The sequence below is a fragment of the Medicago sativa genome, chromosome 1 (genome assembly GCF_051527215.1).
Source record: "Medicago sativa cultivar Bolivia chromosome 1, Bolivia_mono, whole genome shotgun sequence".
In the NCBI taxonomy this organism is placed as follows: Eukaryota; Viridiplantae; Streptophyta; class Magnoliopsida; order Fabales; family Fabaceae; genus Medicago; species Medicago sativa.
The window spans coordinates 37,545,660-37,559,366 of NC_140749.1; the positions used below are offsets into that span (position 1 = coordinate 37,545,660).

The 13,707-nt window shown below is 30.4% G+C and overlaps 1 protein-coding gene across 1 annotated transcript; it reads right to left on the reverse strand.

Annotated features, from left to right (window-relative positions):
• Nucleotides 1-1,664: 1,664 nt before the first annotated feature.
• Nucleotides 1,665-6,779, reverse strand: LOC146954749 (B3 domain-containing transcription factor VRN1-like). The gene is made up of 7 exons (XM_085718169.1): nucleotides 6,611-6,779; nucleotides 5,311-5,788; nucleotides 4,882-5,030; nucleotides 4,216-4,495; nucleotides 2,620-2,727; nucleotides 2,467-2,525; nucleotides 1,665-2,383 (listed from the first exon to the last, which is right to left on the reverse strand). The coding sequence occupies exons 1-7, from the start codon at nucleotides 6,707-6,709 to the stop codon at nucleotides 2,141-2,143; spliced, it is 1,416 nt and encodes a 471-aa protein (XP_085574295.1). The 5' UTR covers nucleotides 6,710-6,779; the 3' UTR covers nucleotides 1,665-2,140.
• Nucleotides 6,780-13,707: the final 6,928 nt, after the last annotated feature.

The following is a 13,707-nucleotide window of genomic DNA, read 5'->3' on the forward strand; positions in this document are numbered from 1 at the left end:
TACTCAATTCTTGCAGCACCCATAAAGCAAATCAATTCTGCCATATTAGTAATGTATTGAAGAGACACACCGGAAAGACACATCGGTTCTCCACATATATTTCCTCTATAGTAAATATTTGAAACATTTTGGTGTAGATATTACCATTATTATAACTTAATAATTAGAGACACTTGACACAAGCGTTTCCAATTTCATTGTGAATCATCATAGGATAGGGTAATATTACTCGCAGGATAAGAATTAAGAAGCTTGTAAGAATATATTATTGTAAACATCTATGTTTCATTTGAATGTTTTACTTGTAATACATTTGGGCATGAATTAGTGCCATTGCAAAGTCCAAAGTGTAACAAAGTATTGATTTTGACAAGTGCAAGATGATATTTGTGCATGAACAAGTCAATAATTTTATCAGATGAAACAATATTATCAGTAGAATGTGCTTAGAATTTGTTTGGTAATAGTACTAGAACAGTTGCAGAAATCAGTATTGAAAAATTTCAGCAAATACCTAAAATTTATAACCTTGCAAAATACCAACAATGGCTATTATTACTCTAGGTCTGCTCAAATTGAAAGTTTTTGGCTGCATTTAATACTAGTAATTGGATAAGCTTATACATGTATATCTTATTACTTTCTCTGTTATCTTTTTTACTGGTATGAACTATTCCACATATATGGAAATTTTGTATCATGCCATCAGTAAGTGTTACATTTCAATAACCGTTAAATGTTACTTGATTGATGCAGCTTGTATAAAGAGTCTAGGCGATTACAAATGCTACTTTAACCTTGTTTGATTTATTTGGATGATGTAATTATGATCTTGTATGAGGAAAACCAATTATAATGAAATGGACATTGTCAAGTAACATTTGGGAAGGATATGTGTTGACCATGTAATCCTTCTATGTTTCAAGAATTGCAATATTACTGCATAAGGCAAGTATTCTATCTGGTGTTTGCATTGTATATGTGCAGCATTGGCTACCACTATGGGCTAACTCTCTTGGATTGCATTATGATGATTTGTGATAGTTAGTGTTCTCAGATAGCTTATATAGCGTAGTGAAGTTTGAACAAAGCGCCATCGTTCCACGATACACTTTTTGTACCAAGTGTTGTCAAATAGCGGCTATTGTCGTGCAATTGCATTGTAGCTTAGAAAAATTTGAACAAATTGATATTTTCCGTAATCCATGATTTAACACTTGTGATGTTGTTGTCAACTTACCTCCATGTTTGCCATAACAAATTTAGTGTTTTAATTGTTATGTTAATATCCTTCTCCCTTGCTAGAATTCGAACCTGGAACTTTAACTCGTTTAATTCCTTAGCTCAGCCGAGTGAGCTACCCATCATCCCAAACAAATGGTTGCAATCTTGATCTAATTATCATTCAATGTTAAATATATATTTCTTTTTACAAAAGTTAGTTCTTAGTAATGGTTAGAGAGAATTCTAATTGCCATCTGATATTGAATTTTTTTCATATACTTAAACAGGTTATGATATGCTCTTGAATTTTAGGAACCTGCAGCTAAATTAGACCTCATTCTAATTTTTTAACAAGGTTTTAAGCAATCACAGAATGTTTACATTTTATTTACTTTTTTCTTTATTATCTCTGCAGGAAACATAACTAGTATTACCAGATATTATAAAAATTCCATAAATTATCACTCTCTAATATAGTAATTTTTTTTTTTTTTTGTAGAAATAAAGAAACTTTATATTCATAAACTAAAGAAATCATCTAAAAAAAAGGACATAGACAAAAAAAATAATATTCGTAGTGGCTATGAAACATACAAAAGATCAGAAAGATCGAGCAAATAAACAATTTTCTGCACTGAATCATCTTAGGTTGCTTACTGTTAATGTTGTGGTTGAAGAAGCTTTGATTAAAGATGATCGAGGAAGGCAATGTCTTTATGAACCTTGAGAATTGGAGGAAGCATCATACCTTAGGACTGCTTTCTGATTTTCCAACCTTGTCGGATGTATCTTAGTGAACCTTTGTTTCATTTAAACCAACGGGAAGAACACAGTTCCAAAATAAACGGAGTCTGGTAATTAGAGAATATTTACATTTTACGTAACACCCCTTAAAATGACAAAACAAGCAAGTGTCTCAAACAATTGAAACCTTGAACACATGATTTTGCACATCAATCGCCTCAAACAAGCAAGTGTCTCCAGTCTTTACTTTGCAATCTCTCACAAATTCTTGCCAACCTTTAGTGAACCAACCATAGTCGAGATGTTCATTATAACTCACATCTACAAACCATGTTCCTTCCCCTACTCTCAACTCCACTGAATTTCCACTAAATATACCATGCTTCTTCAACAGCTCACTTGGTAGTACAACCAACTGCATATATATGAACAAATTAAATTTTATACATTCACACACATAGCTATATACATGGTAACAGCATTTTACGTAATTCATACCTTGTCTGATGATGTTATAAAAACCTTAAACATCTCATGTAAATTCAGACTTACAGAATCTGCAGTAATTAACAACAAAGAAAACAACATAGTTTAAGGAGATTTGCATGAATTGTACACAAAAAACACGAAAACAAAAATTAAGATGAATACCCCTAAAACAATGTGTGCAGCTCCTTGAAATTCCATCTCCAAAATTGCCCGCATATTCCATATCTTTTACTGGTGTTGTCTCTGATTTTTCTTGGACTCCTTGGTTTTCTGCACATGTCCACAAACTTCTCAGGGATCTACTGAAGAAGTTGGGGAAAATCTACTAATGCTCTGTGCAAATCAATTATAATCATAAGATCATTACAACTTAGTTTAAATATGTTTTTTTGTCCTCGCAGATATATCACTTTTAGCTTCTAATCCATGTATAAAAATTAATCTTAGTAAATATATCACTTTCGATCATAGTTTAGTATTAGTCCTTGAAAAATTTGTATATTTTAGAATTAATCATGTAATATATATGTGTACAGTATTTATCTTAGTTTTTATGTAGCCATTATTAGAATGACTAAAATCAAATACTCTATAGAAATGCCACGAACACACACTCTACACACTCCCTTAAACACACTATCATCTATTGGTCCACATCAGTCATTTTTTCTATTTTATTTTACAGTTATTGGTCACCACAATTTACACTACCCACAACCCACCATTATCCTTCATCACGAGGTTTTATGACAGTAAGGGGTGAGCACCGGTCGGTTACGGGCGGATTCGGCCCAACAACTGCTCACCAAAGAACACCCGTAGATCAGAAAACGTGAACCTTTCCCGACCGTTTCAACGTCAGTTTCGGCGGGTGACGAGTCTAACGGAATAACGGGTGGGCCAGGTGGTTTGGCTCGGTTGTATCTCTAGCTTTCATCTGCGAAAATGTTCTTCTCCTCTCTGTATATCTCTCATCTCATGTGCTTCGTGTTCATTCCCTGTTCTTGTTTCTTCTCTCTGGTAGTGGTGGGCTCAATATCATATTCTTGCTTGTTTGTAATAAATAAATTAAGGTAAGAGAAAGAAGTTTATTTTAATGGAGTACATGAGATATGAAAATCCAAAAAAGGTAAACATGACAATTGAAAAGTCAAGACACACCCTGTTTGATGGTACACATACATTGAACGGTGTGTAGGTTGTTGAATTTTCAAGACTTGAGATAGTCTCACACTTCACGCGCGCGTGGCTTCTACAGAGACACAAACAACACTAATAAGTGGACGGGTTCGGACACCGCTCATTCCATTTTGACAGAACCGCTTTCGTCCGTCCCAAACCATGTGAAACTGATTTGTCTCACTTCTTTCTGAAGCCCATACACATCCGACCGTTGAACAAGTATTTGTTACGGTTACGTCGGATTTCGGTCGGATGACAAATTCTTGCTTAGCCCTAATGACAGTAACATTAACATGTGTATTTAACCAACGCAATAAAATAGAGCTTAGGGGGACTAGCTGAAGTTCATCAGAAAAGTTCTTCTTTTTGATCTAGTAATCTTAAAACAAAGTGAAATATTCGTTCTACTACACAACATGATGTCCAAGATTTAAACCTTAAAATATTTTACACATTTGATTGATTGTAGTTTGTTGGCAAATTAAAACTTTTAACATTGATCAAATGTATCAAAATCAAAATCAGAAGATAATAAAATATGTATCATTTCAAAAACAACAATAATAAAAGCAATACCTTGAAACTTCTCCGGGCCTGGTTCCTTTGTGGTTGGGATAATAGTAATTGTGAATGAAAGTGGTTCGCGTTGAGTCATCTCAAATTTACATACATCACCAACTTTCAACTCATGTTCCTTTGAAAATGACTTCCAACCTGCCCTCATTAGAAAACTGCTCTTGCTTTTCTGAAAGTTTAGTGTCACGTGCCATGCCCTGTCCTCACCAACACTTCTAATTGTTGCCTTCCCTTGCAATAACTCATTCATGTATTCTTTCGAAAACCAACTAGGTATCGGCTGTTTCAGGTCATGGTTTAAACAGATTGATTAAAATATATTCATGCACGAAATGTGCAAGGCTCATTCAAACAGTACTTAAATGTATCAAAAATTATAAAAATATGCCTAAATGTCTCTTCCGCTAGTTATTCTGATCTTCAAATCTGTCTTTAGTATGTTTGCTATACTTTTTTCTTTTGTTAATAATTTAATGAATAAATTTACATTACACCATGAATATGTTTTCTGTTAGTAAGTTTATTCAATAAAACTATTAAAAAGAGAGTCATTTGGGGATTTGTTTGTAATTTCAATACATTCAGTTCCTATAGGAAAATGAAAGCCTCTCACACAGTTAGGTACGAAATGTCACTATTACAGAAAAAGTAGTACAGGAAACATACCAATCTATTATCACCTTCAACATGATATGGCGATAATTTGACAGTGAAACTAGGACTCTCATTGGGATGAGAATTTGTGCAACTTCTCTCGTTTAGTCTTTGTGCATTTTTAGCATTCTTACCCATGCCTCCTGTGTTTCCATTAGCCTCTGCAAAACTTTAAAAACTCTTTTCAGCATTTGAAAGGTACAAAATAAAATTTGCGTCTTGATATTTTTTGTATGACAGTCTTGAAAATTAATTTAATCTTAAAAGAATATACGTAAATAAAGTGGGTGCAGAACTAAAATCATGTACTTATGTAATTTGTATGGATTAAAAAGTGGAAAGAAAGACTAAAACCAAAATTTGAGATGAACTAAGGGACTAATTAAAAACATATTTTGCCCATAAACAGATGAATAAATAAAAGGAAGTAGAATAACTTACCCGAAACTTTTTGCTGGGTTGCATTGATATTAGTTTTTCTCTTGTGAATGTTAGTCCCTTGAGGTGTAGCAGCAGTAGTAGCAATGCCATTTGAGTTGGTTCTCTTTTTCTTGAGGAGAATTTTTGTATTTTCAGTGTCACTAGGAATCTCAACACACTCATATTCATCGTCGTCGTCGTCATCATCATCACTCTCTTTAGTATTTTCTTGATCGTTGTTGCATCTCATACTTGAATAGTTGATTTCTAATTTACTATCATCTAATATAATGACTTGAAAATCTGACCCTCCTTTGTATTGGAAAACTAAAAGATCTCCACATCGGAGCGACCATGCAAACCTCTTCCAATTCTGAAGCCAAATACCATCACCGCGTTGCACCCAATTCATTTTGCATGCTGACCCATTTGGAAGTTTAAGGGATATTGGATTTGGTACATCTTTCCAATACCTCTCTACGAAATTCCTTGGAATCATCTGCAAGCACATTTTCAAAAACCAATGAGTATAAATTTGGATTGAACTAGTACTGAATATTAATGCAGCAAAGCATACTTGATTGAATAATGAAAACTAAGGTCAAATACCTAAGCAAACCAGATATGTGGGAATATTACACATAGAGAGAACCGAAGGCAAAAATGGTATTGCCATACCAAACATTTTGCAACAGAAAACATGATCAATACAGTATTGGGGGTTTTCATCAAACACATTGACTACAAACCTTAAACAGTCTACTTAAAGAGTTGGTATGACCAAGTGTTAACGAGGTCCACCAAACGACGAATCGCTCGGAGCGAAAAACCAATTCCATTAATGATAATGTTTGTTTTTAGTGTCAAAATTTTAGGTTGAAAAATGGGTATTTTTAATACGAAGCAAACTTCATTCAGTGATGAAAATCAAGTTCAATACAGCACGAAAGTGAAGCAAGTATACAACAACATCCACATCTTAAGTCCAATAGAATATATAGCATTTGATTCTTCATTTGTGAATAACAAGCAACGTATGAATTTAACAACTTTCAAGCAATGTATATGTATTGAGAAGAAGCAAAGTTTATTGAATAATAAAAATGGGTCACTGTGTTTTCAACTGAACCCAAAATGGGCCAAACATGGACATTGACTACTACAAATGAGTAATGACATAATATTAATGTAGAAGAATCATATTAATCCAGAAAGAATAAAGTCTAGTAAAACGCTAATCACTTACTTAATTAGTAATAATTACAGATACTAATACATAAATGGGTTAGTTTATACTTTATAGGGTTTGAAAAATGCTTACGAGTTCTTTGTGTTGAAGCTCGCATTGTTGAACATGTAAATAGAAATGCATTCCTTTAGCTTCACTACCACGCTCATTGCCGTGTTGTTCAAACCACATGCTGCTGCTGCTTTGTGAATAGTAGTGATATGTATTGTGTAGTATAATAATACAGAATAGGTACTTACTACTTAGTTGTCCAAACATGATTACTTATAGATTTTCTTCTCATTGTTTCTCAATTCAATTTTAATTTTATAGATTAATATTTCGTCATTGATTTTGTTTTTAATTAATATCGAATAAATTACCAATAAACTTTAGTTATAATCATTTATTTTTTGTAATAAATTGATCTCTTTTTTTTTTTAATAATTTATATCAACAATAATTTCTAAGAGAAGCTACTAAAAACGATGGCTTCTAGATTGAGGGATCAATTACGTCTTTCACTATGGAGCAAAAAGAATACACCGTCAAACATATTTGTTAAAATTAGGCAAAATTATATTTTTAGTCCCTTGTCTTAATTTCAGGTAACAGTTTGGTCCTTTATCTTTTTTTTTTTTTAATTTCAATTTTATCCGTTTGACCCATTTTCATATGGTTTTCAAGCTTCAAATTTAATATTCTTATGTAAACATAGATGAAGACCATAAATTTAAAGATGAGCTATGTTATTTGTACATCTAAAATTGGACAACCAATGCAACAACCTTTAACTTTGTGAGGAGCACGGAAATCGAAATCATGCAAAATATTATCAAAAATAGCAAATAAGTTGTTGGTTGTTCACATATCATTCCTCTTTAAAGATTGAAATATCATAAGAAAATAAAACCATGAATTTGAACCTTGAAAATTCATATATAAACCGACCAAAATGACAAAATTGAAATGAAAAAAAAAAAAGATAAAGGATCCAATTGTTATCTAAAATTAAGTTAAGACTAAAATAATATTTTTGCCTTAAAAATAAACATCAGAACATCTACTCATTTCCTCACACAACTCTAGCTTTAGTTTTCGTTAAATGCTCTTTGTCGGTTATATATACAATATGAGAAAAACATGTCACACACCCAATTGTGCCTCTTCGGATCCGTTTGGTTCGAGGGTTTTGGAGGGGAGGGGAGGGGAGAGGAGATTTTTAATTTGTAGTGTTTGGTTCAATTTTTAGAATGGGAGGGGAGGGGAGAGGAGGGGAACAACAATTTGTAGTGTTTTGTTCATAAATTTTCTTCGTATTTATAACAACTTGATTATCAAACATAAATTTTCATCCTTGTTATCAAACATTTTTTTCTTGATTCCAATTTTTTTTTCAAAAAAAAAAAGGATATATTTAATATGAGACTAACTCCTACCACTTCGGATACTGAAGTTTTTGGACTTAAAAAAAAATCTAGGATGTATCACGCAAATAATTGGTCTGATACTCGATGTATTATGTCAGGGAAGATGCCTAATATTTATATATAGTCACTCAATGTATCAAAATTATAAAATAGTCTTTGATTATGCAATATCTTAGTCAAAATGGTCTCGGACACTAAAATAATTTCTCAATGCTCACAATAAATCTTTCCATATAAGGACTGAAATGATAATAAATAAGTATATGACAATATTAATGAAACATTTTAACATCAGAAATTATTTTGACCAGTGAATTGCATAATCAAATACTATGATATATTAAAGGACTAGTGTGACCACTCATTAGACATTCAGGACTAGTGCTCTTCCATTTTAGATTTTTTATATATTTTTTAATTTAACGTATAGTATGATTCTTTTATAGCTTTTAAACATTAAATTGGATTCTTTAAGTTTAACGTTTATATCCGATTAGATTTAGGTTAAATATATATTGGGGCCATTTAAGTTTAACATTTATATTTAATTAGTTTTTTTAGTTTTAAATTGATCATTTATGTTGTTAAAAGTGAACAAGCTAATCCTTGAATTTTTTTAACAGATTGATCCATTTTTCACTCAACCTTGTTAAAAAATGCTGACATGACATTATAACATTGAGATAAAACGTTGTAAGAGTGTTTATGACAACATTGTTATCCTTTTTTATGAATTTTTTTAATGAAATTTGTGTTTCTATGTTTCTATGATGGATATTTGGATTTGTTTATGAGTTTAATGAATCTTTTGTAAGTTTTTTTTTAGGTTTAATTGTAGTTTTGGTCCCCCTATTTTATAGTTCAAAAATATGATGTACAGACCAAAATTGTCGAATTTTAAAATAGAAAGACCAATTTCACAAAATGATTAAAATATGGAGACCAAAACTGCAATTAAGGCTTTTTTTATGAATTTTTTGATTTTGTTTCGATAAAAAAGCACACTATCATTGATGAAGGTAGCAACAAGATGTTCACTTTTAACGATAACATTGAGGACACATAAGTTTATAACTTTTTTATTTATCATAAAGACTTCTAAGATTTTTCTATTTTTCTGTACAGAAGTGGTGCAGATATCTTTTTTTGGGTAACTAGGGGGCTTAGCTTTTTTTGGGTAACTAGGGGGAGACTCCCGTTTCTTTCTTTTTATTTTTTTGGACAGCTTAAATAACCTGTTTTTGCAGGTGATGTACACTGTTTTTGCAGCTTTATTGTGTTGGAGATAGAAAAGTATATAGTAAATCATTTCATGTACATTGTGGTGGTATGAATATTACAAGATCAATATAGGAAATTCATATTAATTAAAATAGGGTTAAATATATTTTTGGTCCCTATAAAATTGCGACCTTCTAAGTTTAGTCCTTACTTAATTTTAATAGCTTTTTTAATCCTTACAAAAAAAATTACTTATAATTTTAGTCCCTGCTAAAATAAATTTTGTTTAATTATCCTTAAACTCTTAAATTTTTTAACGATTCTTTTTATACAAGTTTAGAACACTATGAAAGGTTCATTTACTAAAATCTATAATTTTTTAACATGAAATAAATTAAATATGAATTTTTTAAAACGACAAAAGTTTAAGATATAAGTAACAAAAATATGGACGTAAAAATCAAATTTTTGCGATATTTTTTCGGATGACCTTTTAATAACGTTCTTAACACGCCTGTAAAAAATTGTTGAAAAACTTAACAGTTTATGCATAAATTAAACAAATTTGGATTGAGTAAGGACTAATATTGAGTGCAGAAATTTTTTGTAGGGACTAAAAATGCTATTAAAATTAAATAAAGACTAAACTTACAAGGTCGTAATTTTGTAGGGATCAAAAACATAACCCATTAAAATAACTTATCCTTCTTTGAACTATACAAAGACAGAGAAATGTTACGTACTAATTCTCTCATAGAATATACATATAAATGGTCAATAGGTTTTAAATATTTAAATTGCATATTAATCACGTAGAAACATAATTGGGAGATCCTTTAAAACAACCAAAAAATGACAAATTATTGTGAGAGAATATCATATAATTATTTTGTTGGATAATTATTTAATTTAATATCGTTTATTTATTTATTTTCTGTTTGCTATTAAGTTTTATTATGTTAGATTTATTTGTATTGTCACTACCAAAAAAAAGATTTATTTGTATTGTAGTGCAACCATATATTAGGCACTAAGGTTGTGACAGAGCCTAATATTGATGTTTATATCGTGATATTTATACATGTCTATCTAGAAATAAATTAGTTAAAAAACTAGACAACTATACTGAAAGCGAGTAGACCCTATAGCAGTAAATACCTAGGACTCTATGAGAATCTTTCAAAGACTAACTTCTATTTTATGAAAATCTTTCGAAGACTAACTTCCGTTCTATGAAAAATTTCTAAAGACTAACTTCCGTTATATGAGAATCTTCTAAAAACTAACTTCCGTTCTATAAGAATCATTTAAAGGCTAACTTCCGTTCTATGAGAATCTTCTAAAGACTAACCTCTTGTTCTATGAGAATCTTTCAAATACTAACTGTGATTCTATGAGTAACTTCTAAAAATTAACCTTCATTCTGTGAAATTTTTCCAAAGGATGAAAGTTAATAAAATTATAATTTTCTAACAAAACATGAGTTAAATATGAATTTTTACTCTTTTTGCGGTTAAAAATTCATACGTAATTCATGTTTTATTTAAAAATTATAATATTTTTTAGAGATATTTACAGTATTCTATACAATTTCGTTAAAAAATACAATTGCTACACATGAATTGACTTAAAAATACAGTGATTGAAAAGTTTATAGAAACTAAAAATTGAAGAATGATTCTAGAGGAACTAAAATGAAAAGTTGATATATTGATAAGGATTAAAAACATATTTATCCCTATTTAAAAATACCATAATATTCTTTCAAAAAAAAACATAATATGTAATTACTAATGTTTTTTTTTTGAAGGAATGTGATTACTAATGTTATTTTTATTCATAATTATATAGTTATTATCATTAAAATTAAATCAGAATTAATTAAGGCGTATGAGCATGCTGGGATTTTTTTAATTTTTCCAACATTGTTAAAAACACCCTTTGTTAAATGTAATTCCAAAATTAATTGGTATTTTTAAAATATATTTTTTTGGTAGTGACCGGGGTTTGAACCCCAGACCTTGCATATATATATATATATATTAAAAAATATAATCTTAATTTATACCAAAAAAAATATATATAGAATCTTAGTAGGTCAAGTAACTTATAAATCTCAACCATTCAAAATATTTCTAATATATTTAATGCTTGACATCCATTTTGCAAAAAAAAAAAAAAAAACTTCAAGTCTCCTATGGTAGGAGACCTAAAGAGGTCTCCCACCGTAGCCTTTGCCAGGTTACAGTTGCAAGTAATGACCTAGACATACATGAGTGTAAAAATCAAGCATTTTATTCATTTTACATACACAGAGTACAGTAATAACCACAAAACACAATTATCACCACCAAACACTATTCTACAAGTACTACACCACCACAGCAAAATCACTTCATCTTCATCTTCAAAACAAGAATAGTATCATGGCCTTTCATCGGCAAAGCACGATTTACTATGGACGTGGGAGTGAAACTAAGGGAATGCATTTCTACCTAACCATTCAACTTCGTGAGTTGCAAGATGATGAGCTTGTAAGCATTATTTTTCACCTTCTTTCTTTCCATTTTTTTATCATTTAGACAATAATCTTTATAAGGAAAAATAATAGTGAGAAATGAATGAATAAAGGAGGGTTATTGTTTATACATCAAGATGTTTTAGGTTTGTAGTCATTCTTTATTTCTAAGACCTTCAACGGTGTTTGTTGAAGATTTCATTTGATTAAATTGATCATATCGAAAAATCACTTTAGTTCATAGATTTAAAGACTTATTGTTGAAATAAATTATGTTTATTGTTGCCACATATTTAATTTGCATAGGTTTTTAAGTTTCACGCAATTTGCTTCAATTTGTTGGTTATGGACCTTCCTTACGTTATTGAATAAAGTTTGCTTCTCAAAAAAGAAGGACCCATTTTTCCACTTGAAAATTTGACACCAAAAACAAACAAGCCTGCATACTTTCATACATTAATCTTCATTGCTAGTTCAACCAAATTTGAAACTGTATCTGCAGATGATTCCAAGGAATTTTGTGGACAAGTATTGGAAAGGAGTGTCAAATCCAATATCTCAAAAATTTCCAAATGGATCTGAGTGCAAAATGTTTTGGATACAACTTGGTGAATGTTTGGTTTCTTGATTGGAAAAGATTTGCACGATCGCTTAGATGTGGAGATCTTTTAGTTTTCCAATACAAAGGAGGGTCCGATTTTTATGTCATTATACTAGATGATAGTAAAATGGAAATTGACTATTCAAGTATGCAATACAACGATGACCATGATTCGAGCAAGTATTGTAAACTTGAAGAGAGTGATGATGATGATGATGATTGTGTTGAGAGTTTGAATGATATTGCTACTAATTCTGCCACACCTCATGGGACAAAAGTTAATATGAATGCAACCAAGCAAAATGTCTCAGGTAACGTTTTGCAAGCTTTTTCTTTCTTGCTTTCTTGGTTTAATTAGTATTGTTATTGAAAAAAAAATGTTATTTGGTTAATATTAATTGATTTTTTCTATTCCTTAGAACCCCCTCACAAGGTTATGATGGAAGGATTTCTTCTTGTAATGATAATATTGGGAAGAGAAAACTTTTTGCTGGAACTTCTAGCAGCCGCCATGCTCTATCAGGTACTCCTCTAACTTCTTTAAATTGACGTTAAATGAACTTTTTTTTATTCCTCTATTATTATTTTTTATTCATAATGTTGATCACCTTATTTCTTTAGAGGAGAGTGAAATACCCACACAAACTCGATGGACAGAAAAAGGAAAGAGAAAAATTAATTTGGATTTTGATACCAGCAAACAAAAATTCACAGGTGAGTTCATCTAATTTCCATTTTAATTTCATATTTCTCGTGTATATTTTCTCCTTATTATTTCTCTATATTAAAAGTTTCATTTTTAAACAAAAATTATAAGTGTTCAATGTATATTATCTTAGAAGTGTTAACAATTAACCTAAGGACACATATTAAGATTAAAAAATATAAATATTATCTTATAAGTGTTCAATTTAAATGTCTCTAAATAATTTGGTGGCCTCATTTTTATTTTATAAAATAAATTCTTTTTTTTTTTTACTAATATTGAATGTTGACAAGCATATGCATATTACATAAATGATATACTACCATTTCATGTTTCTACAGATTCAAAAAGTCCTAATGTAATGAAACATAACACCTTCGAGCTTGTTGTGAATTCATCATACCCGGTATGATTACTTATGTAAAATGTGGTGATTATATATGCATATATATAGATATAGAATTATGTTATCAAACTATATTTATAAATAATATTTTTGTTTATATTTGCAGTGTGTACCAAATGAGTTCTTGAGTAAACATGAAGATTTACATGGAAAATTTGTGAAGTTGAAAGTTGGTGGAAAGTCGTGGTTTGTAAAATTGAATTTAGATTTTGTGCAGGTTGGAGAAAGTTTCAGGAAGAATGCAAATTGAAGTTTGGAGACATTTGTTTGTTTGAATTAATTGATGAGAAAAAATGTGTGTTTAAAGT

Coding starts and splice junctions, on each gene's coding strand:
- LOC146954749 (XM_085718169.1), bottom strand. CDS start 6,709: ATGTGGTTTGAACAACACGGCAATGAGCGTGGTAGTGAAGCTAAAGGA. Junction 4,496..4,881: donor TTGAAGGTGATAATAGATTG/GTATGTTTCCTG, acceptor GACCTGAAACAG/CCGATACCTAGTTGGTTTTC. Junction 2,728..4,215: donor AGGCCCGGAGAAGTTTCAAG/GTATTGCTTTTA, acceptor GGACATGTGCAG/AAAACCAAGGAGTCCAAGAA.